General features: G+C 43.2%; 1 protein-coding gene across 1 annotated transcript in view; it reads right to left on the reverse strand.

Annotated features, from left to right (window-relative positions):
* Positions 1-26566, reverse strand: part of LOC118279527 (uncharacterized) — a 165898-nt gene that overhangs the window by 12436 nt on the left and 126896 nt on the right. The window contains exons 8-19 of the mRNA XM_050702466.1: positions 25967-26036; positions 24949-25064; positions 24177-24265; positions 23323-23506; positions 22437-22816; positions 21766-22028; positions 20790-20986; positions 19211-19642; positions 18175-18280; positions 14196-15057; positions 6692-6756; positions 5561-6490 (exon numbers count right to left, since the gene is read on the reverse strand). Of these exons, the coding sequence (XP_050558423.1) occupies positions 5561-6490; positions 6692-6756; positions 14196-15057; positions 18175-18280; positions 19211-19642; positions 20790-20986; positions 21766-22028; positions 22437-22816; positions 23323-23506; positions 24177-24265; positions 24949-25064; positions 25967-26036 (3694 nt within the window). The remainder of the gene's footprint in view (positions 1-5560; positions 6491-6691; positions 6757-14195; positions 15058-18174; positions 18281-19210; positions 19643-20789; positions 20987-21765; positions 22029-22436; positions 22817-23322; positions 23507-24176; positions 24266-24948; positions 25065-25966; positions 26037-26566) is intronic.

Consider the following 26566-nt stretch of genomic DNA (forward strand, 5'->3'; position numbering starts at 1 on the left):
CTTTTTTTTCTGCAAAATTTCTAACAAGAAGTGATTCGAACAGACAAAATATTTCCATTATACATCTGTTATCCCGAAAAAGAAACTACATTAAGACTGACGAGGCAAATCTGATGGCAAGCGTTGCGTGCTATGATCGTTGCGCGACACGTTGCACGTTGCATGTTACATCGAAGCGTATTTATTACGTGGCAACCCCCGCGAACGAGCACAGGCCGCAGCGTACAATGTTGCCATATAAAAAATGAACGAAAACAATAATTATTTGTTTTATTTCTATCTACCTACATTGTGTCTCTACACGTATATATCTAATAATTTGAATGGACACACTCCCTAGTACTCTACAGTTTATCATATCGATTACTTTACGGACCCCATGGTCGTAGTCGTCGTGTCGAGCTAACCTTCCTTCATTAATGCAATTACGACCTTAGAACGCGACAATAAGGTTGTGAATGTATTAAACAGCGCTGTATAGCGTGGCATATCAACGTATCCTTCCCTTTTTAATGCATTTCCAACCTTATGTCGCGGCGATAGGCTTGTAAATGTACTGTCAGACAGGTATAGCTTTACATGCGCTCATCTGCACACACATAAACGTTGTACATGTCATATTTATATACGGAACATGTTCCGCGGTAACGCGAACTGTTCGCACAACTGATGCGTGTAATGTAAAATCGCTTTAATTTACATGTAAATAAGGTTGTTATTTGTTTAAATAAAGGTTGAAGATAGATTTATTAAGGTTTTATTACAAAAATGAGATAGAAATAACAATCAAACTATAATATTGTGACTGTCTGTGTGTGTATTTGATTGGAAAACTAATAAAATTACTTGAAAAACATAGAAAGCCAATATAATTACAATGTAACAGAATCAGCGATACATGTATAATACTGCGGCGTTCCTCGTAGTAGAATATTATAAATGTTTCATGAAATAAACAGGTAAACGAGCAGACGGATCACCTGATGGTAAGCAATCTGTGTCACCCATGGACACTCGCAACACCAGAGGAGTTACAAGTGCGTTATTAGCCTTTACGGGACTCGGAGATTGAGGGTTAGGGGTACGGGGGATCGAATTTAGAGGGGGGATGGGGGATCGAATTTAGAGGGGGGATGGGGGATCGAATTTGTAGGGGGATGAGGGATCGAATTTAGAAGGGGGACGGGGGATACGTGGTTTGCTGAGGAGGACTGAGCCACAGTATCACTCACATAGCGAAACACTAACTAGTATTGAACAGTAATATAGAAACGGCAGACAGACACATTATTCTTTACATGTATATATATAGCAGCGCAAGAGTTGTGAGAACGAGCGCGCGATTTACAAACGACACATCGAGCTATACAAAACCAGTTTAACATGATCTCGCTTTGTACGACATTTCCGTACATCCGACGGTCAGTTTATACTGGTTGTTTCATAACCAGTTTATCACGTATGATCCTGTAGAACATTCGACGTTCAATTTCCATTGGTTACAATGAACCAGGGGCCTTAGTCTGCTCTGCTACAGTGCAAGAGGGACGGAGCTATACAACCTACATAGCTCCGTCCCTCTCGCACTGCTCAGTGATCGACCATTCTGACACAATTGTAATAGCAGACTAAGGCCCCAGTCTACCATGGTCTCGCTTTGTATGATGCTAAGGGTCAATTTATACTAGCGCAGAGTCGAAGCGTCAAATTCTTTACTAAAAGCGAATACGCGCGCATTCGCTCGAGGCCGCAGGCCAATTTCGCAGGCCAATTTCCAACTGATGACGCGTGGAGTCGCTAGTGGGCGCATGGATACGCGAGAATGCGCGCGCTACAATCGGCGTTGTTCATGCGCCTTTTTAAAATCTCAGAAGTAATGTTTTTTTTTTTCTGAAACACGCCGGAAACGGGCAGACGTATCACCTGGTGGTAAGCAATCGCCGCCGCCCATGAACACTTGAAACACCAAAGGTGTTACAAAAGCGTTGCCGGCTTTTTGGGTGTTAGGAATTTAAGGGTTGTTGTTCGGGAATGTGTGCGTTACGCTGTGGAGTTAAGGTTGAATTTGTTATGTTCAGTTTTGGAAAGACGCTCCGATGCGCTTCGACTCTGCGCTAGTACAAATTGACCGTAAAGCACATTCGACGTCCTATTTATACTGGTTCCGTATACCTCGACATGTACGCGGGCGGAATACAAAAACGCGTTTAAAAATACAGGCTAACGTTACAAACATATTGGGAATCTCACTTGAGTGTCATATCTTTAATTACAAGTCGTATTATATCGTACGGGGGGTCGGCAGAGCGGTAGGTGTAGCTGATTGTTTGGTCCTTGCTGTAGTGAGGTGAATACATACTATCTATACTATAATATTATAAAGCTGAAGAGTTTGTTTGTTTGTTTGAATGCGCTAATCTTTGGAACTATTGGTCCGAATTGAATCATTCTTTTTGTGTTGGATAGTGTATTTATCGAGAAAGGCTATAGGCTATAAAATATCACGCTTTGACCAGTAGGAGACCAGTAGTAGATAATGATAGGTAACACTTAACGATATTCTCGTGTTCACCAAGTTATAAGAGACACCTACTAGTACAAGTAAGGGGTCCCTTTAGTTAGGTGCTGCGACATGCTAATTAACTGTTAATTATGAAATGGTTTTGGGGTTCTTTGTCAATATAAATTATAGAAGTAAGCTTCATATTACGATTTACGTGTGCACATCAACATACACCATTCTGTAATAGATTTTCAACCTTATCTGTGAGCAAATAAAGTTGAAACTTCATTACAATTTAGTATACATTGACGAGCTACCGTCCTAACGTAAATATCTTGCAAACTAGACAAGCAGCTACAGACTACCAGCTTCTGCCCACCCTCGGGGATAGCAAACCATAATTATATACAATACACTGCCTTCTCCCCTTTACAATAGGGTCTATATTTGTGTGGCTACTGCATATAGTCACGGGTTCAAAGCAGTCTGACCGCGAATCAAACTATACTAAACGTGTTTAATGAATTTTGAACCTTATATTACAGCCAGTTTCAATAACGTATCTATCTGTACACATTTTGTATGGAGCTTATGTCAAAATACTATCTCTATTAGGCAAATCTACAGATAGATAGGTAATTGAAACTGGCCGTTAGAGGAATAATGTAAGAAATACAATTTCAAAGTATTAATTTGGTTAATAAAGTATTTTTTATATGGGATTGGGAGGTAAACGAGCAGACGTATCACCTGATGGTAAGCAATCGGCGCCGCCCATGGACACACGCAACATCAGGGGAGTTATAAGTGCATTGCCGGCTTTAATATGGGGGTTAGGTATCTGAGGATTGGGAGGTTAGGGGATTTGAGGGGGATTGGGGGATTTGAGGATTAGAGATACTAAACCATTTTTAATCGGAATTTCAAACGTTATATATTACAATGATAAAATCTAAAATAGAAATGTTTACAAAATTTAGTATACCTTGATCTGCAGTCATTTACACTGTTATACAAAGAATCGTATCGACTACTAGCCGACTGCCGTCCCGCACTACAGTACGTGCAAACAGTCATACGCTACTATTTATTTATTATTATATAATTCGGTACATTTTATTCGCGATCCGTTTTGCTAATCAAACATATAAACTGAAAAGGACAAATATTTTCAATAGATTTTCGACCTTAATGTAGAATATTAAAAGTTGACAATACTATGAAAGATATTTTGTCAATTAAGTTTATTTATAAGGCAGTTATGAAATATGAATTTGTCATAATATTTATTTTATTACGTAATATGTCGTGTAGAGGTAAGGAACACAATGTTATTTAGCTGCGCCGAGCAAGTCTCCGGTTCCGAAACTCGCCACGGCGGCGCTAGTGTCGCAAATGGTCACTTGGAGGTAACAAATTGCAAAAGAAATGTGAACAAGTTTGACACTCCCTCTCGCCTCGCCCAAGACGAGAGAAGACATTGGATAACTCCCCCCCCCCCCTTAAAAAATCACAGCAGACCTTTGATACTATTTCAAATTATTATTAAGATACTACACATGCCAGCGACTTCGCCCGCATTATCAACAAACGACATCAACCTGCTAGTTACTACCAGGACAATTGAAATAAGCGACTGAACTAAGTGAACCGTCCAATAGTTGAGAAATAGAGAGCCTAGCCGTTATACTACGCTACAATCTATCTCTGCGCTCAATTTCATCCGAATCCGTACAGCAGTTACTGCGTGATGTCTGTTCAAACATACGGACAGACAGACTGACATGTGCAAATATCCGTTTTTTAAGGAGTCCTTAGTCTGCAAGTTAGGTGAAACATAACGACACCTAACTATAAGTAACACATAGAGGTAAGAGGTTACTGTAGATGCTCCCTCACGCTAAGTAACTCTTAAGAGGTGGTTTAGGGGTGGTTGATGTAGAGATTTTACTAAAAAATTGTGTTCTTTACTCCTACAAAACACATTTACAAATAACACACAGCAGTGTACATTACAAAGTCATTTCTTTTTAATTTTAATCAGTACATGTGCACCATGAAGTTAGGTACATGAGAGTTATTGCTTCGCGACTAACTTCAGAGTCCTGACCGAATAATTTTACAATCGCGTACATTGCTACTTTAGATCGAATAGAGATATATTTAGCGGAGATTATACTTCTGAACCAATAAGATATGTGTACAACAAGTTCAAATATTTACATTATGCCAAGTGTAGTTGTATTCAAGTCTCATTATTGTTCACACGGCGTATCAATTGAATGTTATAATCCCTTTAGAGGCGTCTCTATTCTCTCCAGAGTCCATGTTCGTTAATATAAGAGCTACAGAAAGGCATCCTTACAAGGGCGACTCGGTACAAGTGCCAATTGGCGCCCACCGAGGTACATAATCACACGAAATAATTTTTACATACATTGCCTCCCATCGAAAGCAGATACTTAAGTATTTATTATTACTATAGCAACACTGCGATCGTCTCCAGTGTTGCCACACGTTGACACGTTACAATTTCGTAGGGTTGCCGGACATGGTCGATATATTGATTCAGTATTCCGTGTCGGCAATGTTGCATACAAGCGAGTGCGGTTACAAGTATATCCTGGAACACGGCCGGAGACGTCGCCGGTCGACTACCGACCTTATCACTAACAACATAAGGGTGATATCAAACGGAACTGTCTCTATATACAAGTTGTCTAATAATAAATTAATGGTACAAACACAAAATAATACTAAACTATACGATCTGCCGAGCGCGGGACACGCGACCGCGCGACCGCGCCTCACCGAGTTATTAAGTAAATATTTTCATTATTTATAATACACATAAAACTATATGATACACAGTAATGCGGTTATTATTTTACACATGTTTAAACATTTCTATTCCGTCCCCACGCGCACATTACACATTAAACGAACAAAACAAAACTAACGAATGTCTCTTTTGCTAAAAAAAACTAGCGAGGGCCGGTGTACCTAGGAAGCGGTGTCGTACGGCGGCCTCGGATTAACTATTTCACAGCCTTGTACAAGTTGACACGCAGCAGGCGCGGCGCGGGTCACGTGACCTCCATCGGCAGCGTGTCCGGCGTCCGGCGCCGCACCGCGCCGTTCGTGGGCGCCGTCTCCTCGGGCGCCGGCGCCGCCGCCGCGCCGGACGTCGACGGCGCCGGCTCGGCGGGCGGGGCGCCGGGCGCGGCGGGGGCGCTCGGGGGCCCAGCCGCCGCTTGAGCTGCGCGGGCGCCGCGAAGGCGATGGCCGACACGTTGGCCGACAGCGGCTGCGCGGCGCCGCCCAGCGCGATCTTGTGCGCGGCGCGCGGCAGCGGCACGGCCTTGTGCAGCAGGTTGGCGACCAGCGCGCGCGGCGCCACGGGCCCGAGCGCGCGCGACTTGAGCTGGATCTGGTGGCGCACGGCGCCGGGCAGCGCGGCGCGCACGAGCTGGCGCCCGTCGAGGCTGAGGTTGACGCGGCGCTTGTCGTCGGGGGGCGCGCGGGGCGCGGGCTGGCGCACGACGTTGACGAGGTGCGGGCCCTTGCCGAGCTGGCCGGCCTTGATCTCGAACAGCTGCGCGACGGAGCCGGGCGCCGCCTTCAGCAGCGCGGCGGGCGCCTTGCCGTCGAGCGCGGCCAGCGACACGACGGCGGGCAGGCCGGCCAGCGCCCGGTTCTGCGCGAGCAGCGCGGTGCGCTGTGTCTGCGTGAGCGGGTGCGCGTGGAGTACCTTGAGCTTGCTGGGCGGCACGTGCTGTAGATGCGACTGCGCGACGACGAGCGGCGCGTGCGGCGCGTGCAGCACGTGCTTGTGCAGCGCGCCGCCCGCCAGCTGCACGAGCGGCGCGGACAGGCGCCGCCCGCCGCCCGCCGAGCTGGCCGCCGGGGCCGCGCTCGTGCTGCCGCTGGCGCTGGCCGCGCTTACTGTGGCTGGAGGCAAACCATACCGTGCCGGACATTCTTCAACTAGTCACAGAGCGAGCGGACAACATTCTAACCAAACACGTTTAACCCAAAACCTCAAACTACATTTCGGAGATCTTCCGAAGTGAAACTGTAGCGGACACAGAATATCAGCGGGAAGACTGCAGTTCATGGAGTATATAAAAGCCACCTCTGTCGTTTTGTCATGATCATATTGATCAAAAACTTGAAATATTAACTTACCCGTAACATTCTCAGTCAGCAGATCATCACCGCTGATGTCCAGGCTACCGGCACTATAAGCTGTACTAGTGTCGAGTCACAGAGGGACTCTTCATCATGACCGAGTAGACTGCGCGACACCAGCAAGGAAATATTTCTCATAAGAACTTACAGTCCGCTTACAATGAAATACAAAGTTACCTATACAGTTATCCAGTACAACACGAATTCCTCCAGAGTATTAGTAACCGAGACCACCGTATATTAAAAGCCTCTCGATCAGAGAAGACTTTGAGGCCGGGGTATCAGCAGGCTCTACTTCAGAGACAAAATAGGCAGAAGTCGCTCGATCAGTTTTATTTGTGATTTCATTATATTCAGGAAAACTGGTAAAAAATAATACTATAGTATTAGTTTTAGTACTAGTGTAAGTGTTATTCATAGTTTAGTATTTTCTTTTATTTACCTATTTATATTGTATGGAGAAACCTCTTATTATATAATTTAAACCGCATACTTGTTAACATTTGAAAAATGAACGAAATAGGCCCAGCAGCTAAGCCAAAAAGTGCATTATTCTCTTTGAACTAATTTGAACACTCTTTACAAATACGGCATTATAACAGCCGCGCCGCATATCCGTAACATTCCTAGACAACCTACAACATTACAGCTCTTCTGTGATCAAGGAACATGGAGCTGTTCACACAGAATTTAATACGTGATTAATTTTAAGTTTTCGCTGTAATATTTAGTTGTATTATGCTTCTGTGGACGAGTACTACTTGTAGTTTCATTTAAGTCATATGGGTGATCTCCATACTGTATACTTACGATTCAATGATTCGGGTGTTTCCGGGAATACGAACATTGACGAAGATGTTACATGTGCATGCCTATTATTAATTTGGGAGTACTGTAGATAAGTAGAAAAATAATAAGAATGCTTCTGTGTCTGCCTGCCTCGTTGGCCGAGTGGTTGCAAATGCGACTGCCAGGCAAGGGGTCTCGGGTTCGATTCCCGGGTCGGGCAACGAATTGCTGCGCATTTTTCGACTTTTCGAAAATTACTAAGTAGTAGCACGCAGTCTGAAACTGTGACCGGTATATGGCAATAGGTTCACCATCTATTACATGAGACTTACATAGTGAAAAGTGGGTGTATATTGTACAGCGGCATTACGTGCCGTAATGTGCACCTCTGCCTACCCCTTCGGGGATAAAAGGCGTGACGTTGCGTTGCGTTCTTTCTGTGTAACTGTGAATCAATGTTCGCAGTATACTCAAACACAACTGTACAATGTGTAAATAATTCACGAGGAAGGTTTAATGGTTGAAATTAGTAACCGATTTCTCAAACATCTCTGCCTTGTTGACAGAAACTCCATACGCACAGCTAATGTGAAAATCGGTTATTAACTTCATCCGTAAGTAAAGTGTTACAAGTGAGAAATAAAACAAACTTATGAAACAGAATCGTCGCTTTATTCAGCAATTTCCGGTTGAAAAAAAGAATCAACAAAACTACACTGAAATTGTGAACATGACTATTTTACAAACATTTTTACAGAGCGATAATGTATAATTGCGTCGCGTCAGTTGTGGCCGCTCGGCGCTCGCCGCTCGGCGCTCGGCGCTCAACGCTCGCCAAGCTGACTGAAGCTCGCACGCAGAGCGGGCAGAGAGATACAAAATAATAATATTTACAACAAATGTACGTCCGCTGTAGCTCCAACGAGGCTGAACAAATAATAACCGGCGGCCGCGGCGCGGGCGAGCGATGCGAGCGGCGCGAGCGGGACGAGCGACGCGAGCGACCACAACGACTACGCCTAAACTAGAATTCAGAAACTTATGAGGTACATCATTCTATTCACGTTACTAAGCGTATGTTATCGGCCCCAACGACAACTTGGGGCCGATTCTTTTTTTTACATTTTTTCCCAAATTTGCAGCCTTTTTGTACAGTATATGATACTTACTAATTATATATGTATAGACATAGTTAAACCGTTACATTTTTTTGTTGCGAGACATTTTTCCTAGCAGCGCATGCGCGATGGGCTGCCATGAAAAACGTTCCCACGAAATTTTTTATAATCGTTGAGACAACAGGACACTTGCGTAACACGACTCGATATAATTTCGCATAGCTAGATTAAACCCCAATGTTTTTTTTACTTTACATTAAAATACACGATATTTTTAACATTTTTTTTTTGCTTTTTTTCTGCAAAATTTCTAACAAGAAGTGATTCGAACAGACAAAATATTTCCATTATACATCTGTTATCCCGAAAAAGAAACTACATTAAGACTGACGAGGCAAATCTGATGGCAAGCGTTGCGTGCTATGATCGTTGCGCGACACGTTGCACGTTGCATGTTACATCGAAGCGTATTTATTACGTGGCAACCCCCGCGAACGAGCACAGGCCGCAGCGTACAATGTTGCCATATAAAAAATGAACGAAAACAATAATTATTTGTTTTATTTCTATCTACCTACATTGTGTCTCTACACGTATATATCTAATAATTTGAATGGACACACTCCCTAGTACTCTACAGTTTATCATATCGATTACTTTACGGACCCCATGGTCGTAGTCGTCGTGTCGAGCTAACCTTCCTTCATTAATGCAATTACGACCTTAGAACGCGACAATAAGGTTGTGAATGTATTAAACAGCGCTGTATAGCGTGGCATATCAACGTATCCCCCACTTTTTAATGCATTCCCAACCTTATGTCGCGGCGATAGGCTTGTAAATGTACTGTCAGACAGGTATAGCTTTACATGCGCTCATCTGCACACACATAAACGTTGTACATGTCATATTTATATACGGAACATGTTCCGCGGTAACGCGAACTGTTCGCACAACTGATGCGTGTAATGTAAAATGACTTTAATTTACATGTAAATAAGGTTGTTATTTGTTTAAATAAAGCTTGAAGATTGATTTATTAAGGTTTTATTACAAAAATGAGATAGAAATAACAATCAAACTATAATATTGTGACTGTCTGTGTGTTCATTTGATTGGAAAACGAATAAAATTACTTAAGAAACATAGAAAGCCAATATAATTACAATGTAACAGAATCAGCGATACATGTATAATACTGCGGCGTTCCTCGTAGTAGAATATTATAAATGTTTCATGAAATAAACAGGTAAACGAGCAGACGGATCACCTGATGGTAAGCAATAAGCCTCACCCATGGACACTCGCAACACCAGAGGAGTTACAAGTGCGTTATCAGCCTTTAGGGGACTCGGAGATTGAGGGTTATGGGTACGGGGGATCGAATTTAGAGGGGGGATGGGGTATCGAATTTAGAGGGGGCATGGGGATCTAATTTAGAGGGGGGATGGGGGATCGAATTTAGAGGGGGCATGGGGATCTAATTTAGAGGGGGGATGGGGGATACGTAGTTGTCTGATGGGAGGAGGACTGAGCCACAGTATAGAAACGGCAGACAGACACATTATTCTTTACATGTATATAGCAGCGCAAGAGTTGTGAGAACGAGCGCGCGATTTACAAACGACACATCGAGCTATACAAAACCAGTTTAACAATGATCTCGCTTTGTACGACATTTCCGTACATCCGACGGTCAGTTTATACTGGTTGTTACATAACCAGTTTATCACGTATGATCCTGTAGAACATTGAACGTTTAATTTTCATTGGTTACAATGAACCAGGGGCCTTAGTCTGCTCTGCTACAGTGCAAGAGGGACGGAGCTATACAACCTACATAGCTCCGTCCCTCTCGCACTGCTCAGTGATCGACCATTCTGACACAATTGTAATAGCAGACTAAGGCCCCAGTCTACCATGTTCTCGCTTTGTATGATCCTAAGGGTCAATTTATACTAGCGCAGAGTCAAAGCGCATCAAATTCTTGACAACCAAAGCAAATTCCAGCGAAAACGCGCGCATTCGCTAGAATACGCGCGATAGTCCATCGTGATCAACACCGACGCAGGCCAATTTCCAACTGATGACGCGTAGGTTCGCTAGTGGGCGCATGGATACGCGAGAATGCGCGCGCACCAATCCGCGTTGTTCACGCGCAGACGCGCATACTTCGGAATTCGAGCGCCTTTTTAAAATCTCAGAAGTAGTGTTTTTTTTATATAAAACACGTCGGTAAACGTGCAGACGTATCACCTGATGGTAAGCAATCGCCGCCGCCCAAGGACAGTGGAAACACCACGACTTTTTGGAGGTTAGGAATTTAAGGGTTGTTGTTCGGAAATGTGTGCGTTACGCTGTGGAGTTAAGGTTGAATTTGTCATGTTCAGTTTTGGAAAGACGCTCCGATGCGCTTCGACTCTGCGCTAGTACAAATTGACCCTAAAGCACATTCGACGTCCTATTTATACTGGTTCCGTATACCTCGACATGTACGCGGGCGGAATACAAAAACGCGTTTAAAAATACAGGCTAACGTTACAAACATATTGGGAATCTCACTTGAGTGTCATATCTTTAATTACAAGTCGTATTATATCGTACGGGGGGTCGGCAGAGCGGTAGGTGTAGCTGATTGTTTGGTCCTTGCTGTAGTGAGGTGAATAGATAATGATAGGTAACACTTAACGATATATTCGTGTTCACCGAGTTATAAGAGACCCCTACCGGTACAAGTAAGGGGTTCCTTTAGTTAGGTGCTACATGCTAAGTAACTGTTAATTATGAGATGGTTTTGGGGTTCTTTGTCAATATAAATTATAGAAGTAAGCTTCATATTACTATTTACGTGTGCACATCAACATACACCATTCTGCAATAGATTTTCAACCTTATCTGCGAGTGAATAAAGTTGAAATTTCATTACAATTTAGTATACATTGACGAGCTACCGTCCTAACGTAAATATCTTGCAAACTAGACAAGCAGCTACAGACTACCAGCTTCTGCCCCCCCCTCGGGGGATAGCAAACCATAATTATATACAATACACTGCCTTCTCCCCTTTACAATAGGGTCTATATTTGTGTGGCTACTGCATATAGTCACGGGTTCAAAGCAGTCTGACCGCGAATCAAACTATACTAAACATGTTTAATGGATTTTGAATCTTATTTTAGAGGAATAATGTTGAAAATCAATTTCGAAGTATTAAATTAGTTAATAATGTAATTTTTTATGGGATTGGGAGGTAAACGAGCAGACGTATCATCTGATGGTAAGCAATCGGCGCCGTCTGTGGACACACGCAACATCAGGGGAGTTATAAGTTCATTGCCGGCTTTAATATGGGGGTTAGGTATCTGAGGATTGGGAGGTTAGGGGATTTGAGGGGGATTGGGGGATTTGAGGAGTAGAGATACTAAACCATTTTTAAACGGAATTTCAAACGTTATATTACAATGATAAAATCAATAAAATCAATTAGAAATGTTTACAACATTTAGTATACCTTGATCTGCCGTCATTTACACTGTTATACAAAGAATCGTATCGACTACTAGTCGACTGCCGTCCCGCACTACAGTACGTGCAAACAGTCATATGCTACTATTTATTTATTATTATATAATTCGGTACATTTTATTCGCGATCCGTTTTGCTAATCAAACATAATTATAAACTGAAAAGGACAAATATTTTCAATAGATTTTCGACCTTAATGTAGAATATTAAAAGTTGACAATACTATGAAAGATATTTTTTCAATTAAGTTTATTTATAAGGCAGTTATGAAATATGAATTTGTCATAATATTTATTTTATTACGTAATATGTCATGTAGAGGTAAGGAACACAATGTTATTTAGCTGCGCCGAGCAAGTCTCCGGTTCCGAAACTCGCCACGGCGGCGCTAGTGTCGCAAATGGTCACTTGGAGGTAGCAAATAGCAAAAAAAATTGTGATCAAGTCTGATACTCCATTTCGCCTCGCCCAAGGCGAGAGAAGACATTGGATAATCCCCCCCCCTCCACCTTAAAAAATCACAGCAGACCTTTGATACTATATAAAATTATTATTAAGATACTACACATGCCACCGACTTCGCCCGCCTTGTCAATAGACCACATCAACCTGCTAGTAACTACCAGGACAATTGAAACAAGCGACTGAACTAAGTGAACCGTCCAATAGTTGAGAAATAGAGAGCCTAGCCGTTATACTACGCTACAATCTATCTCTGCGCTCAATTTCATCCGAATCCGTACAGCAGTTACTGCGTGATGTCTGTTCAAACATACGGACAGACAGACTGACATGAAAAAGAATTCAGCAAGTTAGGAGAAACATAGCGACACCTAACTATAAGCAACACATAGAGGTAAGAGGTTACTGTAGATGCTCCCTCACGCTAAGTAACTCTTAATTAAAAGGTGTTTTAGGGGTAGTCGGCAGGGATTTTATTTAAAAATTGTGTCCTTTACTCCTACAAAACACATTTACAAATAACACACAGCAGTGTACATTACAAAGTCATTTCTTTTTAATTTTAATCAGTACATGTGCACCATGAAGTTAGGTACATGAGAGTTATTGCTTCGCGACTAACTTCAGAGTCCTGACCGAATAATTTTACAATCGCGTACATTGCTACTTTGGATCGAATAGAGATATATTTAGCGGAGATTATACTTCTGAACCAATAAGATATGTGTACAACAAGTTCAAATATTTACATTATGCCAAGTTTAGTTGTATTAAGTCTCATTATTGTTCACACGGCGTATCAATTGAATGTTATAATCCCTTTAGAGGCGTCTCTATTCTCTCCAGAGTCCATTTTCGTTAATATAAGAGCTACAGAAAGGCATCCTTACAAGGGCGACTCGGTACAAGTGCCAATTGGCGCCCACCGAGGTACATAATCACACGAAATAATTTTTACATACATTGCCTCCCATCGAAAGCAGATACTTAAGTATTTATTATTACTATAGCAACACTGCGATCGTCTCCAGTGTTGCCACACGTTACAATTTCGTAGGGTTGCCGGACATGGTCGATATATTGATTCAGTATTCCGTGTCGGCAATGTTGCATACAAGCGAGTGCGGTTACAAGTATATCCTGGAACACGGCCGGAGACGTCGCCGGTCGACTACCGACCTTATCACTAACAACATAAGGGTGATATCAAACGGAACTGTCTCTATATACAAGTTGTCTAATAATAAATTAATGGTACAAACACAAAATAATACTAAACTATACGATCTGCCGAGCGCGGGACACGCGACCGCGCGACCGCGCCTCACCGAGTTATTAAGTAAATATTTTCATTATTTATAATACACATAAAACTATATGATACACAGTAATGCGGTTATTATTTTACACATGTTTAAACATTTCTATTCCGTCCCCACGCGCACATTACACATTAAACGAACAAAACAAAACTAACGAATGTCTCTTTTGCTAAAAAAAACTAGCGAGGGCCGGTGTACCTAGGAAGCGGTGTCGTACGGCGGCCTCGGATTAACTATTTCACAGCCTTGTACAAGTTGACACGCAGCAGGCGCGGCGCGGGTCACGTGACCTCCATCGGCAGCGTGTCCGGCGCCCGGCGCCGCACCGCGCCGTTCGTGGGCGCCGTCTCCTCGGGCGCCGGCGCCGCCGCCGCGCCGGACGTCGACGGCGCCGGCTCGGCGGGCGGGGCGCCGGGCGCGGCGGGGGCGCGCGGGGGGCCCAGCCGCCGCTTGAGCTGCGCGGGCGCCGCGAAGGCGATGGCCGACACGTTGGCCGACAGCGGCTGCGCGGCGCCGCCCAGCGCGATCTTGTGCGCGGCGCGCGGCAGCGGCACGGCCTTGTGCAGCAGGTTGGCGACCAGCGCGCGCGGCGCCACGGGCCCGAGCGCGCGCGACTTGAGCTGGATCTGGTGGCGCACGGCGCCGGGCAGCGCGGCGCGCACGAGCTGGCGCCCGTCGAGGCTGAGGTTGACGCGGCGCTTGTCGTCGGGGGGCGCGCGGGGCGCGGGCTGGCGCACGACGTTGACGAGGTGCGGGCCCTTGCCGAGCTGGCCGGCCTTGATCTCGAACAGCTGCGCGACGGAGCCGGGCGCCGCCTTCAGCAGCGCGGCGGGCGCCTTGCCGTCGAGCGCGGCCAGCGACACGACGGCGGGCAGGCCGGCCAGCGCCCGGTTCTGCGCGAGCAGCGCGGTGCGCTGTGTCTGCGTGAGCGGGTGCGCGTGGAGTACCTTGAGCTTGCTGGGCGGCACGTGCTGTAGATGCGACTGCGCGACGACGAGCGGCGCGTGCGGCGCGTGCAGCACGTGCTTGTGCAGCGCGCCGCCCGCCAGCTGCACGAGCGGCGCGGACAGGCGCCGCCCGCCGCCCGCCGAGCTGGCCGCCGGGGTAGAGCTCGTGCTGCCGCTGGCGCTGGCTGCGCTGACTGTACCTGGGGACAAACGATACCATACGGAATACTCTTGCTGGACTCTTCACAAAGATATCAGACACAATCCCAACCAAAGACGTTGGTGTTCTTCATAGAGAAAACACACATTATATTACATAAATCTGACTCAAACCAAGTTTTAGAGATCATCTAATAGAATGAAAGTATAACAGACACAGAATATCGATGAGAAGACAGTTTATAGAAAAGCGAAATAAAATGTCTCTTTGTCCGAAGCACCAATACACGCACTATACGAGGGCTGCACTAAAAGTATCGGTAATGGAATATGTCCACTGTTCCTGTCATTTTAAAATCTTATTAATTGAACATTCCCTGGTTTTAAGAATCGAATACAATTTATTTATTTACAAAAAGATTCTCGGTCTTGTCAACCTTGTACGAAACAAGTTACTAGTAATTGTACTATACGTTGAGTAACTGAAAATGACTCGTGAAAATTCAAGAGTGATGATGAAAAGTGATTGTGTGACTTTCAAAGTGGTTTAACACAAAAACAGTGAGTTGATCGGTTGCTTTCTGCATTTGAAGCCCCATCCAAAACCACAATTTATCTCTGGTATGCTGAATTTCAACGTGGACGTGTCAGGCTCACTGAAGATCCCCGTCAAGGGCGTCCAAAAACTGACTGGTCGTCAAGAAAACATTGATCCTGAGCGTAAGCTGACTGAGCAAGATCGACATGTGACATACACGATAATTGGAATGAGTCAAATAATCTAACGTAAAATGCAGGTGTAAAAAATAAATTGCGTGTCGGAGATTTTCATCACCTGAAGAACGTATGGACGCCTACGAAATGGCCGTTTTAGGGACCCCAACTTCCAAATGGAATGGTTGGTTTCATCGCATGGATTAATGTGTCAAATTTCGCGGAGAGTAACTTCGAAAAACAATAAATTCTTACATATAAAAATAAGTCGGGTTTTCTTTCCTGATGCTATAACTCCAGAACGCACAAACCGATTTCGACGGTTTGTTTGAAAGGTGGCATACGTTGGAAAGGTTTCAGGTTCCGTGAGATTTATAGCATGAAAATTCAAGAGAAATTCAAGAGAAAAGCAGGAAAACAAGGTCAAAGTCAAAGTCAAAGTCAAAGCATTTATTTCAATTAATCCTAAATAAGGCACTTTTGAAACGTCAAATTGAATTGTCCGTCAGTCTGTCTGTCAGTGAAGCTAGGAAAATCATTGTTGGCGAAAAGAAGTTTCCCGGTTTGCTTGTACAGTTTTAAATAGTAATGTTGTGTCAATCCCTCGATTCCCAAATTTTTCGCTCGTAAATGCTGCTATTGAACGAAATAATGAGTCAAAAGTCTTGGTCAATTATACATATAGATAAAACTTTTAGTTCAACTCAGTAAACCAAATTTCATAGCCGTTAAACAATACATCATCATCAGCCTGTTCTCGTCCACTGCTGGACATAGGCCTCTCTAATGGCACGCCACTGAGCTCGATCTTCAGCTCTACGCATCCAACCACTACCAGCCACCTTGCGGATATAGTCACTCCACCTTTTTTTTTTTTTGAGGGGTGAAAATCATCCTATGACTTCTCCCGCCTTGGGCGGGGCGAGAGTGAGACTCTTAATGACTAAAAACCACCTCGCTCCTTCTCCTGCTTTTCGAGCCGGAGCCCCGGTTAACCCGCTAGGTAGTCCGCAGCTCCGGATCAGGCATCAGCCCTGCTGGGCCCCATCTGATCGTCACTCCACCTAGCCCTACACTACGCTTGCCTAGACGCGGTCTCCACTCTAGAACACGTTTACCCCAACGGTCATCGGTTCTTCGACAAATGTGACCGGCCCACTGCCATTTCAGCTTGCTAATCCTTTGAGCTATGTCGGTAACTTTAGTTCTCTGTCGGATCACCTCGTTACGGATTTGATCCTTCAGAGAGACTCCGAGCATAGCTCTCAATAACAATACATGCGTCTCAAAATGGTTGCCGATACAAAGCATGCTCGTCTAGTCGACATTACAATACTTTGTATTTCATTTTCTACACATGAAAACAGTTTTGCATGTCTTATTTATATCTAATCTACACCTCACAGCGTCAATAAACTGGATCTTTCAATCCCAAACACATAAGAGCCCGCAGGAAACTTTTCGAAATACAATCAACTCTCGTTAATTTGAAACTGGAGGGATTCTGCAAATGGAGCGAGCGACACTGGGATGCCGTCTCCTCCTTCTGCGAAGCAGTCATGTTGGCTAAGGAGGAGGCGCAGCGCTTAAGGAAACAATCCTCTTCACAAATCGAAAGTTTTAAATTGACAAGACTCGACTGTAGAATATGCATGTACAATCTCTAGCTTAAGTAACTTTTTAAACCTGTGTACTAGATACTGTCAAGAATTTCCCTGTACCTATTCACCTCTCTTCTGTCCCTATTCACCTCTATTCACAGATTATATACGGTAAAACAGGGTGAATAGCGATCCCTATTCTACTATTAATTAGACCGTATATAATCTGTAGGCTATGCACATGGTTCTTTGTACCTATAATATTAATAATATGTACGTGTATTGAACGGCGATGCGGCTGCGCCCGCAGTTCATGTATGTATGTAATTGTATTCAGTCGCCAATATACCGTGATCGCTTTCGGATGTTTTATTTCTTTGACACCCTTCTGATCTAATATTCGTAGTTGGATATAGCAGACATTATTCATATTAACTAAAAATCAATTCATCGCTAAGATCCTTCGGTAAGACAAGGGCGGAAGTGCTAAAATTTCCGAAAATAAGTTAAATATGCCTATAAAGACCAAGGGGCAGGAGTCCGATACGTTGGTCGGACCAAATCCGTGCCACACTGGAGACCACAGTCTGCGACGCCATCCACATCGCCGAAGATAGAGCAACATGGCGAAATATAGTTAACCAGAGAGTTATTCGTCGGGGTCACGACCCTCAGCATTGAGGATAAACGACGCAAGGAGGAGGATGCCTATAAAAACCCTATAAAAACTTTAAAACTTCTATCTTGAAAATGTTTAATACATATTAGCACTTCGGCCCTTTTTCATACAGAAGGTGCGATATTATGTAAAAAAATGGTTTAAAGTTAAAAACTAATACATACCTGTGTTATCCCTAGCCTGCACGGGCACGGCGACGACGGGCGGGAACGGTCCGTTCTGCACGAGCACTCCCGACTGGGCCGACAGCAGGTGGTTCTGTAGCCGCACCTGGGACAATACAAACGTAATGTTATATAGCTTTATTGTATTTTATTATTTGGCTCACTAACAATTGTTTACACGATAGAAATATAAAATACATTCAATATAAAACAATACTTGTGTAACATTTTCTTAAAGGTAAGCACAGCATGCGTTATAAAACTTAGTTAATGTTAACATTTATACAACCTAATGAGACATCCGAAACTTAACAAAATAACATTGTGAACTTTATTGTATGAAGAGATACATGTTTTTGAAGATGTAAGAGGGAGAAGAAGGTAAGTGTAGGAGAGCCATGCTTTTTCGGCACGAATGGGCCGGCTCGACCGGAGTGATACCACGGCCTCATAGAAAACCGACGTGAAACAACGCTTGCGTTGTGTTTCGTTGTGTGAGTGAGGTTACCGGAGGCCCAATTACCCCCTTCCCAATCTTCCTAATCCCCAATTCCTCAACAACCCTTAAATTCCTAACCCTCAAAAGGCCGGCAACGCACTTGTAACGCCTCTGGTGTTTCAAGTGTCCATGGGCGGCGGCGATTGCTTACCATCAGGTGATACGTCTGCTCGTTTACGTGTTCCATAAAAAAACTAGTTTTATTATAAGAATTTCTTCCTGAATATTTCTTATAGACTAGGTACAATAAGGATGATGACGGGGTTCACAACAGACCGCATTAAAACCATAAAACACATGGTTATTAGTTAGAATAATATAAAAATTAAATCGGGTTTTCCTTCCTGGCGCTATAACTCCAGAACTCACGAACCGATTTCCACGGTTTTGCATTCGTTGGAAAGGCCTCAGGCTCCGTAAGGTTTATTGCAAAAAAGATTAAGGAAAAAATTCAAGAGAAAAGCAGGAAAACAGGGAAAATCATTCGCCGGGTTTGCTAGTTAGAACATAGAAAATGAAATTAAGTACAAAACATACCTTCAAACTATCAGAAACAGCAACAGTCACGATCTGAGGCTGAGAAGGAGCCTGCGGTTCAGTAGCCACGGAAGTGACAATAGCAACATCGCTCGCTCTTCGATGCCCGGTTGAGGTAATTATATGCTTCTTAAGCGGCGAGTGCTTCGTCTGTACAGTCTTTAGTTGGACTCCGTGAGGTAATTGGACCTCTTCAATGGTGTCCTCTTTGCGTTTCTTCTCGATCTTGATGTGTGGTACCTCGTTGACCTCTTCGACGATGATGTTGGAGGTCGGTACCGGCGCTGGTACCTCTGCCACCTTCTCCTCTTTGATTGGTTTGGGCGTTTCGATCTTGGCTGGCGGCGGCGGTTCGTTTTTGACCATGTCCACGTAAATTATTTCTTTATCCGCGTTCGTTACGTTCACGACGGTCGAACCAAACGCGTCCGCCTGCGGGAGAATACGTTATTAGAAATATCTTTCGATGAAATTAGTTGAAAACGTACGAGGTTTTTATGATAATTTAACTTTTTAAACCCTAAAGAGAAAGGTACAAATATTCAATGCCACACTACTTTTCAAATGTCATGATAATGTACAAAGTATAGGTACATTATACAATATATTTTTTATATTACGAGTATGTGTATTTTTTGACAAATTTCTCGGTAGGGAACAGAGAGTAAAGTTCCCTAAGAAAAGGAGGATCCTCCGACCAGGCGAGGTGATCAGCCTGGCGGGCTTTCTGCCCAACTGTTGTTCGTTGGGATTTTCTATCCGTGTTAATTCGCATGTAAACTTCGTATGTGCGATGCAGGATATTTGTGACGTCATCCGTTGATTTGCTCGTCGATAGTCTATGTGCGATTTCTGTCAGCTGTCACTTGTTACTTGTCAATGTGTCGCCACATACTTATGATTTGAGATTGACATTTGATTGATGAGAATTTCTCCAAAGTAAATTTTACTATTGCCTCTAAGACCTTAGTAGAACTTGAACAGATAAATTGGCGAGATTATACTAGGATGGATGCTAGAGTCTAATAAAAAAGTGGGATATTTAAATATAAAGAATGCCTCGTTGGTCGAGTGGTCGCAAGTGTGACTGCCGGACAAGGGGTCTCGGGTTCGATTCCCGGGTCGGGCAAATTATTACTGGGCTTTTTTCGGATTTTCGAAAATTTCTCGGTAGTAGCACGGAGTCTGGAATTGTGTCCAGGATATGGCAATAGGCTCACCCCCTATTACATGGGACTTTAACACAAAATGGTGAAAAGTGGGTGTACATTGTATAGCGGCATTACGTTCCGTAATGTGCACCTCTGCCTACCCCTTCGGGGATTAAAAGGCGTGAAATTGAGTTGTGTGTGTGTGTATCTTTATATATATAATTCTTCTGTAAGTGTGTATGTCACTGAACTTCTCTTAAACGACTGGACTGATTTTGATGAAATTTTTTGTGTGTGTTCAAGGGGATCTGAGAATGGTTTAGATTCACAATTTTGTCCGCTGGACAATATTTTTTTCAAATTAAAGATGTGTAGACAGGACAACGTTTGCCGGGTCAGCTAGTTAAAATATAGAATCGTGTGCTCACCTTTCTCTTCCTCGGGCCAGAGTCGGCACGCCCGTCCGAACTCTGGCCGTGCAATAAAAAAGAATCCTTAGCGTCCACGTTGTTCACCAGCTCATCCAAGATATCGTCCGTTATCGCTATCTTCTTGTCGTCCTCCTCGGCTAGTGCCTTGAGGTCCGTCTCCGATAGTATGCTCTCCACTTGTGCTTCTGTCAGACCTGTACAAGATAGAAGAAGTTTATTTATTTATTTATTCAACTCTTTATGCACATGAATGTTTTTTTTTAAAACATTGCTCCACATTAGGATGTTCTCCAGTGTCGTGGGTGCGTTCACAAACATACAAGTTCACAATCATCACACCCAGACCCGGAACAACAATTTGTGGATTACACAAAGAGTTGCTCCATGCGGGAATTGAACCCGCTACCCGTCGCGCGGCAGTCAGTTGCCCAGCCACCGCGCCAACCGTGCAGTCAAATGTGTACATAAGGTGGGCTTATTGCTGTAGGCATTTTCTACCAGCCAAACCCAGTTTAATGTAGTACTCAAGTCCGCTTATACCGTTCAGTAGTTTCAACTTGATTTGCGGATAAATATCCAAACAAATAAACTTTCACATTTATAATATTATATAGTGTGATGTGTGATAGTGTGATATCAACATTGACAGTCTATAAGGGTGCTTTTGCTTTTTACTATGAAGGTTTTAGGGTGATTTTTCACCAGAGATGTGCTATGTAGCTATGCTACAAAGATGTAATAGCTACGCTGTGAAACTATCTGCCGCACTCAGAGACATTTAATGATTACTTAAACTATTCCTTAGTAACAATTTTGTATGGAAAACAATTGCTAAGGACTAGGTTAAGTAACCATTAAATGATTCTGAGTGCGGCAGTATTTGACCGTTTCCACTAGTACTGACATGATCATATTGTACAAAAACCTTGAAACATTATTTAATAAAATTTTTTTTAAAAAGCAAGGAACTTACCCGTAAAATTCTCAGTTAGCAGATCATCACCGCTGATGTCCAGGCTACCGGCACTATTGTCTATATCCGGAGTAATATCCGGGTACAATTCTCCGAGAGTGAACTCCGAAGTAGTGAACGAGTCTAGGCCTTCGGTCGGGGGCTTCTCAGCAGCCCTGAGTTCTACGGAGATCGGGGTGTCCAGGGCGATCGGGAACTGATCGGGGTCCGGCTTTTCTTGGCGGGGCGGCGAAGGGGGCGGTGTTTTCGGTCGGAAATGTAACCTGGAAAGAAATAGGAAATATTTATCAATACATGTTTAACAAAGTTGATATTTTTACCTCAATAAAACTCTGATGTCTATTATTGATTACTCTATGTCTGATATTCGGAGCTCACTTTTCACAATTTGTGTTATAAGTCCCATGTAATAGGGGGTGAACCTATTGCCATATACTGGACATAATTGCAGACTCCGTGCTACTCCTGAGACGTTTTCGAAATACCGCAAAAATCCCAGTAATTTTTGGCCCGACACGGGAATCGAACCCCAGACTCCTTGCTCGGCAGTCGCATGACCACTCGACCAACATTAGTAAAGATGGTAGGTAATGATAATCACTTTCATCATATCGTCACACAGGTAGATCAGGCATCCCCAAATTTAAACAATGATTATGCACAAAACTCACCATTTCTTATTAACTTCATTGATAAACTGCTCAAACTCCTTCTCGACGGGCTGCAGCGGTTCATCCGAATCGTAGCTACTGTCCGAGCAGCCGCTATAAGAACGCTTTCTCATAACTCTCTGCAGATTGTCTTGTACAACATCATCTATAGTCCTCGCACTAAATCTAATATCACTTTTAACACTGTCTTGTATAACGTCTGGTAGGCTATTTCTGTCTGTGTGTCCGTCGTCTGCGTTGTCTGGGTCTGGCTTCGTCCAGAGCTCTGGATTCCTGGCCAGGTGTCGCCTGAACGCATGTCTCCAGGGGTACTTGCCGCTTGTATGGTAGTCTCGAGTCATCTCTTTTGGCGTACGATGCGCTTTTGTCTCGAGTTCCACCTGGAATTTAAGAGTTGATTATAGTTATTAGATTATGATCGTGTTTACTTAAGTTAATAATACTTAAATATGTGTAATTTCATTTCTATTTCGTGTCACTGACGGACTGCTGTACATAGATCTCTTCCAGTGACTTAGATTTGAGTCCATATAGAGATTAATTTCAAGCCCAACCAGGGCTCTTAAAAATAACTGGTACATTCCGTACAGTACGAATACCATGATAAATAAGTGATTTTCTGCTATGTCGTACGACAAAAATCCTAGTACGAAGCCACGTTTTCTTTCTTTAAATAATCTAATATATAAAAATAAGTTGGTTTTTCCTTCCTGACGCTATAACTGGAGAACGCACGAACCGATATCCACATTTTTGCATTCGTTGGAAAGGTCTCGGGCTCTAGTTTATAGCAAAGAAAATTAAAAAAAAAAACAGGAAAACAGGGAAAAACATTGGTGGCGAAATGCAGTTCGCCGGGTTTACTAATTGAATATAATGTAGTTACCTCCTCGTCCTTCTCCCGGCGGTAGTGGTGCGAGTCGGTGAAGGTGAAGGGCAGGTGCGTGAAGAGGTCGTGCAGCGGCGTGCGCGTGCGGTCCAGCACGACGCGCCCGCCGCGCGACACGCGCCGCCGCGCGAACCCGATGCAGCGCGTGCCGCCCTCCGACCGGAGCGACGTCAGCGTGTACCTGAGGGAACAATGTTATATTAGTATAGAGAACATTACAAATATGATGAATCGGCAGAAGGTAATAGTATTGTTCAAAGGTTGTCGTAAACCTTCCAAAAATATTTTCTATAGTGAATTGCATAGGTATTGCATATAAAAATAAGATGATTTCCATTTTTAAGATTTGTTCTTTCAAGTTGTCCGAAAAATGGCTGTTAAGATTGCCTAATCACATGTTACGATCATTATTATTCGCAGACCTTCGATTCCACGATGGATGGATTGTGAAGTGGAAGAACGTAAGTAATAAGAATTTCAAAACTGCCATACCTACATAGTCACACGATAGTAAATATCCCCTTTCCATATTAAAATTTCACAACCCTCTTACATATTATCTTACGGCCATTCCATCAACATCAACAGCTTTTTAATGGCCACTGTTGGCCAAATGTCTCTTCTCACACAGAAAAGGTTTGAGCATTAATCACTACGCTTGCTCATTTCGGGTTGGCGATTTCAAACTTATAATTAGAAATTATAAGCCCAGGTTTCCTCACGATGTTTTCCTTCACCGTTTGTCAGTGGTGTCTAAATAATCTTAGTACTTGCTGTTGGCAGGACAGGCAGGCACCTGTATTCCATATTAACACTACATGTAATACTAAAATAAGCAATATAAAACATACCTATGCCTCTCATCGACCTCGTGTTCGCACAAAGCGTCGGCGGAGGTATCTTCCGGGTCCAACGGGTCTCCGTACAACGTAGACGTCGGCTGCAAACATAACACTATATTACACACGACTATTAAATCTGATACAAATTATGGGACAGTCAAAAAACCTTAGATTAGATAGCCGGCTCGACCAGAGTGATACAACGGCCTCACAGAAAACCGTGAAACAACGCTTACGTTGTGTGAGTGAGGTTACCGGAGGCCTAATTCCCCCTTTCCCAATCCCCGATTCCCGAACAACAATCCTTTAATTCCTAACCCCCAAAAAGCCGGCAACGCACTTGTAACGCCTCTGGTGTTTCAAGTGTCCATGGGCGGCGGCGATTGCTTACCAGCAGATGATCCGTGTGCTCGTTTACCGGCTTATACCATAAACGCCAGTATACGAATAATATCAATGTTTATAGGCGAGCCAGTATACGAATAATATTAAGACGTAACGTAACGCCTTTTATCCCCTAAGGGGTAGGCATACAATGTACACCCACTTTTCACCATTTGTTTTATAAGTTCCATGTAATAGGGGTGAGCCTATATCCTGGACACAATTCCAGACTCCGTGCTACTACCGAGAAATTTTTCGAAAATCCGAAAAAAGCCCAGTAATACTTCGCCCGACCCGGGAATCGAACCCGAGAGTTGTTCGGCAGTCGCACTTACGACCACTCGACCAACGAGGCAGAATAATATTAATGTTCACAGAATATGTATAAAAAACGAACCATTTCATAATAACAGCCGGGTTTCCGTCTGAATGTGAACGGTCCATCGTCGGGCGGAGTGGCGGCCTCGGCGCGGGCGCTGCTCTCCTCCTCCGAAGACGTGTACACGCCAGAGTCTGGAACCATTCAATTTTTTTATTATTATTCATACTTTTATGTACACAGAAATGAGTGAGAGAGTGACCAAATGGTCACTGATTTTTATGAACTAGATTTATTAGCGTAGATTAGGGTTGTCATCTCTGAAGTTTCCAGGTTTCCAAAATAACTTTCGTACAGTTCCTTAAAGATACTTAAGAGAAAAGAACTGTACCCTTAGTATGAGTTTGCTTTACGTATAAAGTAATCAAAACGAGAGAGCGTTCAGCGCTCTGATTGGACGGCTCGAATAAACCAACCAATCAGAGAGCCGAACGCGCTTTCGTTTCGATTACTTTAAACGTAAAGCAAACTCGTACTAAGTGTACTGGATTTGAAACAATTCTCCTAGACGTCTAGACGCTTTTTGAACTTCTTCTAAATTAGGAGAAATCCAAGAAATTCGGATGAATGACAACCCTTGTCTACCGAGATGAGTTTAAAGGAGTTTACAACCAGTTAAGTTTATTAAACTCATTGTAGGCTTAGTTAGTAGTAGCCTACTATCAAATACTGGGGCATACCCAATTCCGTAGTACCTATTAAAGAATATCCAAAAACAATAGTTTAAACCTGAGATATCATGCTTGAAGTCTATATATCAAAAAATCAACCATTTTAGCAAAAACGTTTACATTATTTGAGCAAGAAAAGGTGTCCATTATAAAATAATGGTCTCTTTATTCGATTTCTTCTTTTTAACGATTTATTTGAAGATTTGAATACTTACTTTTGTTGATTTATTAGAACAATGCTAATTACATAACATTTAGACTTGAATAAACCAATTTTTACCGTAGATTTAATGTTCAAACGTTGGTATAGCATCACGCCACGTAACCTAGGTACCTCGGGGCAGAGCTAGTGTTTGTGTACATACCTCTCAGCCCCTGCACGGAGCCGACGACCGGATGCCTGTGTTTCCGTCTCTTGTACGGTCGCTTTTCACGCTGCAAGTTAACAGACCATCATGATATCTTACTCGCTTACAGTTTTCAATTAATAAACTATGCGAGTTTTTTTTTTCGTTCCTATTTGTTGGTGAATAGGTTATATTTTTGTAATATGATTATAATTAATAAAATATTGTAGGTTTTGTACTGTATACAGTACTTTGCTGGTCTATCATTGTTTATTAAGTTTGTTTTTAGTAGGTAACCATAGATACCGTTACAAACCAACCTAGGTAGACAGATTACATTTTGTAAATAAACTGAAACTTATACGAACTTTGTCCTCTTGTGTATACCTTAGTTTTGATGTAAATAGGAATTTCTATCTATCGGATAAAATAAGGTAAAGAAATAGGATGAAAAAAGAAGTATGGAACGGCAAAGGATTACTAGATGGTCGGAAACGGGGATGACCAGAGTAAAGATGTATGAAAAGAAAGAATTTGGTACAGCATCAGGCACAAACAATAGTTTGATGAAAAGGAAGCGATTACCAGAGAAAAAAGAGATGGAAAAGAAGTGAAATA

This window comes from Spodoptera frugiperda, chromosome 22 (genome assembly GCF_023101765.2).
Source record: "Spodoptera frugiperda isolate SF20-4 chromosome 22, AGI-APGP_CSIRO_Sfru_2.0, whole genome shotgun sequence".
In the NCBI taxonomy this organism is placed as follows: domain Eukaryota; kingdom Metazoa; phylum Arthropoda; class Insecta; order Lepidoptera; family Noctuidae; genus Spodoptera; species Spodoptera frugiperda.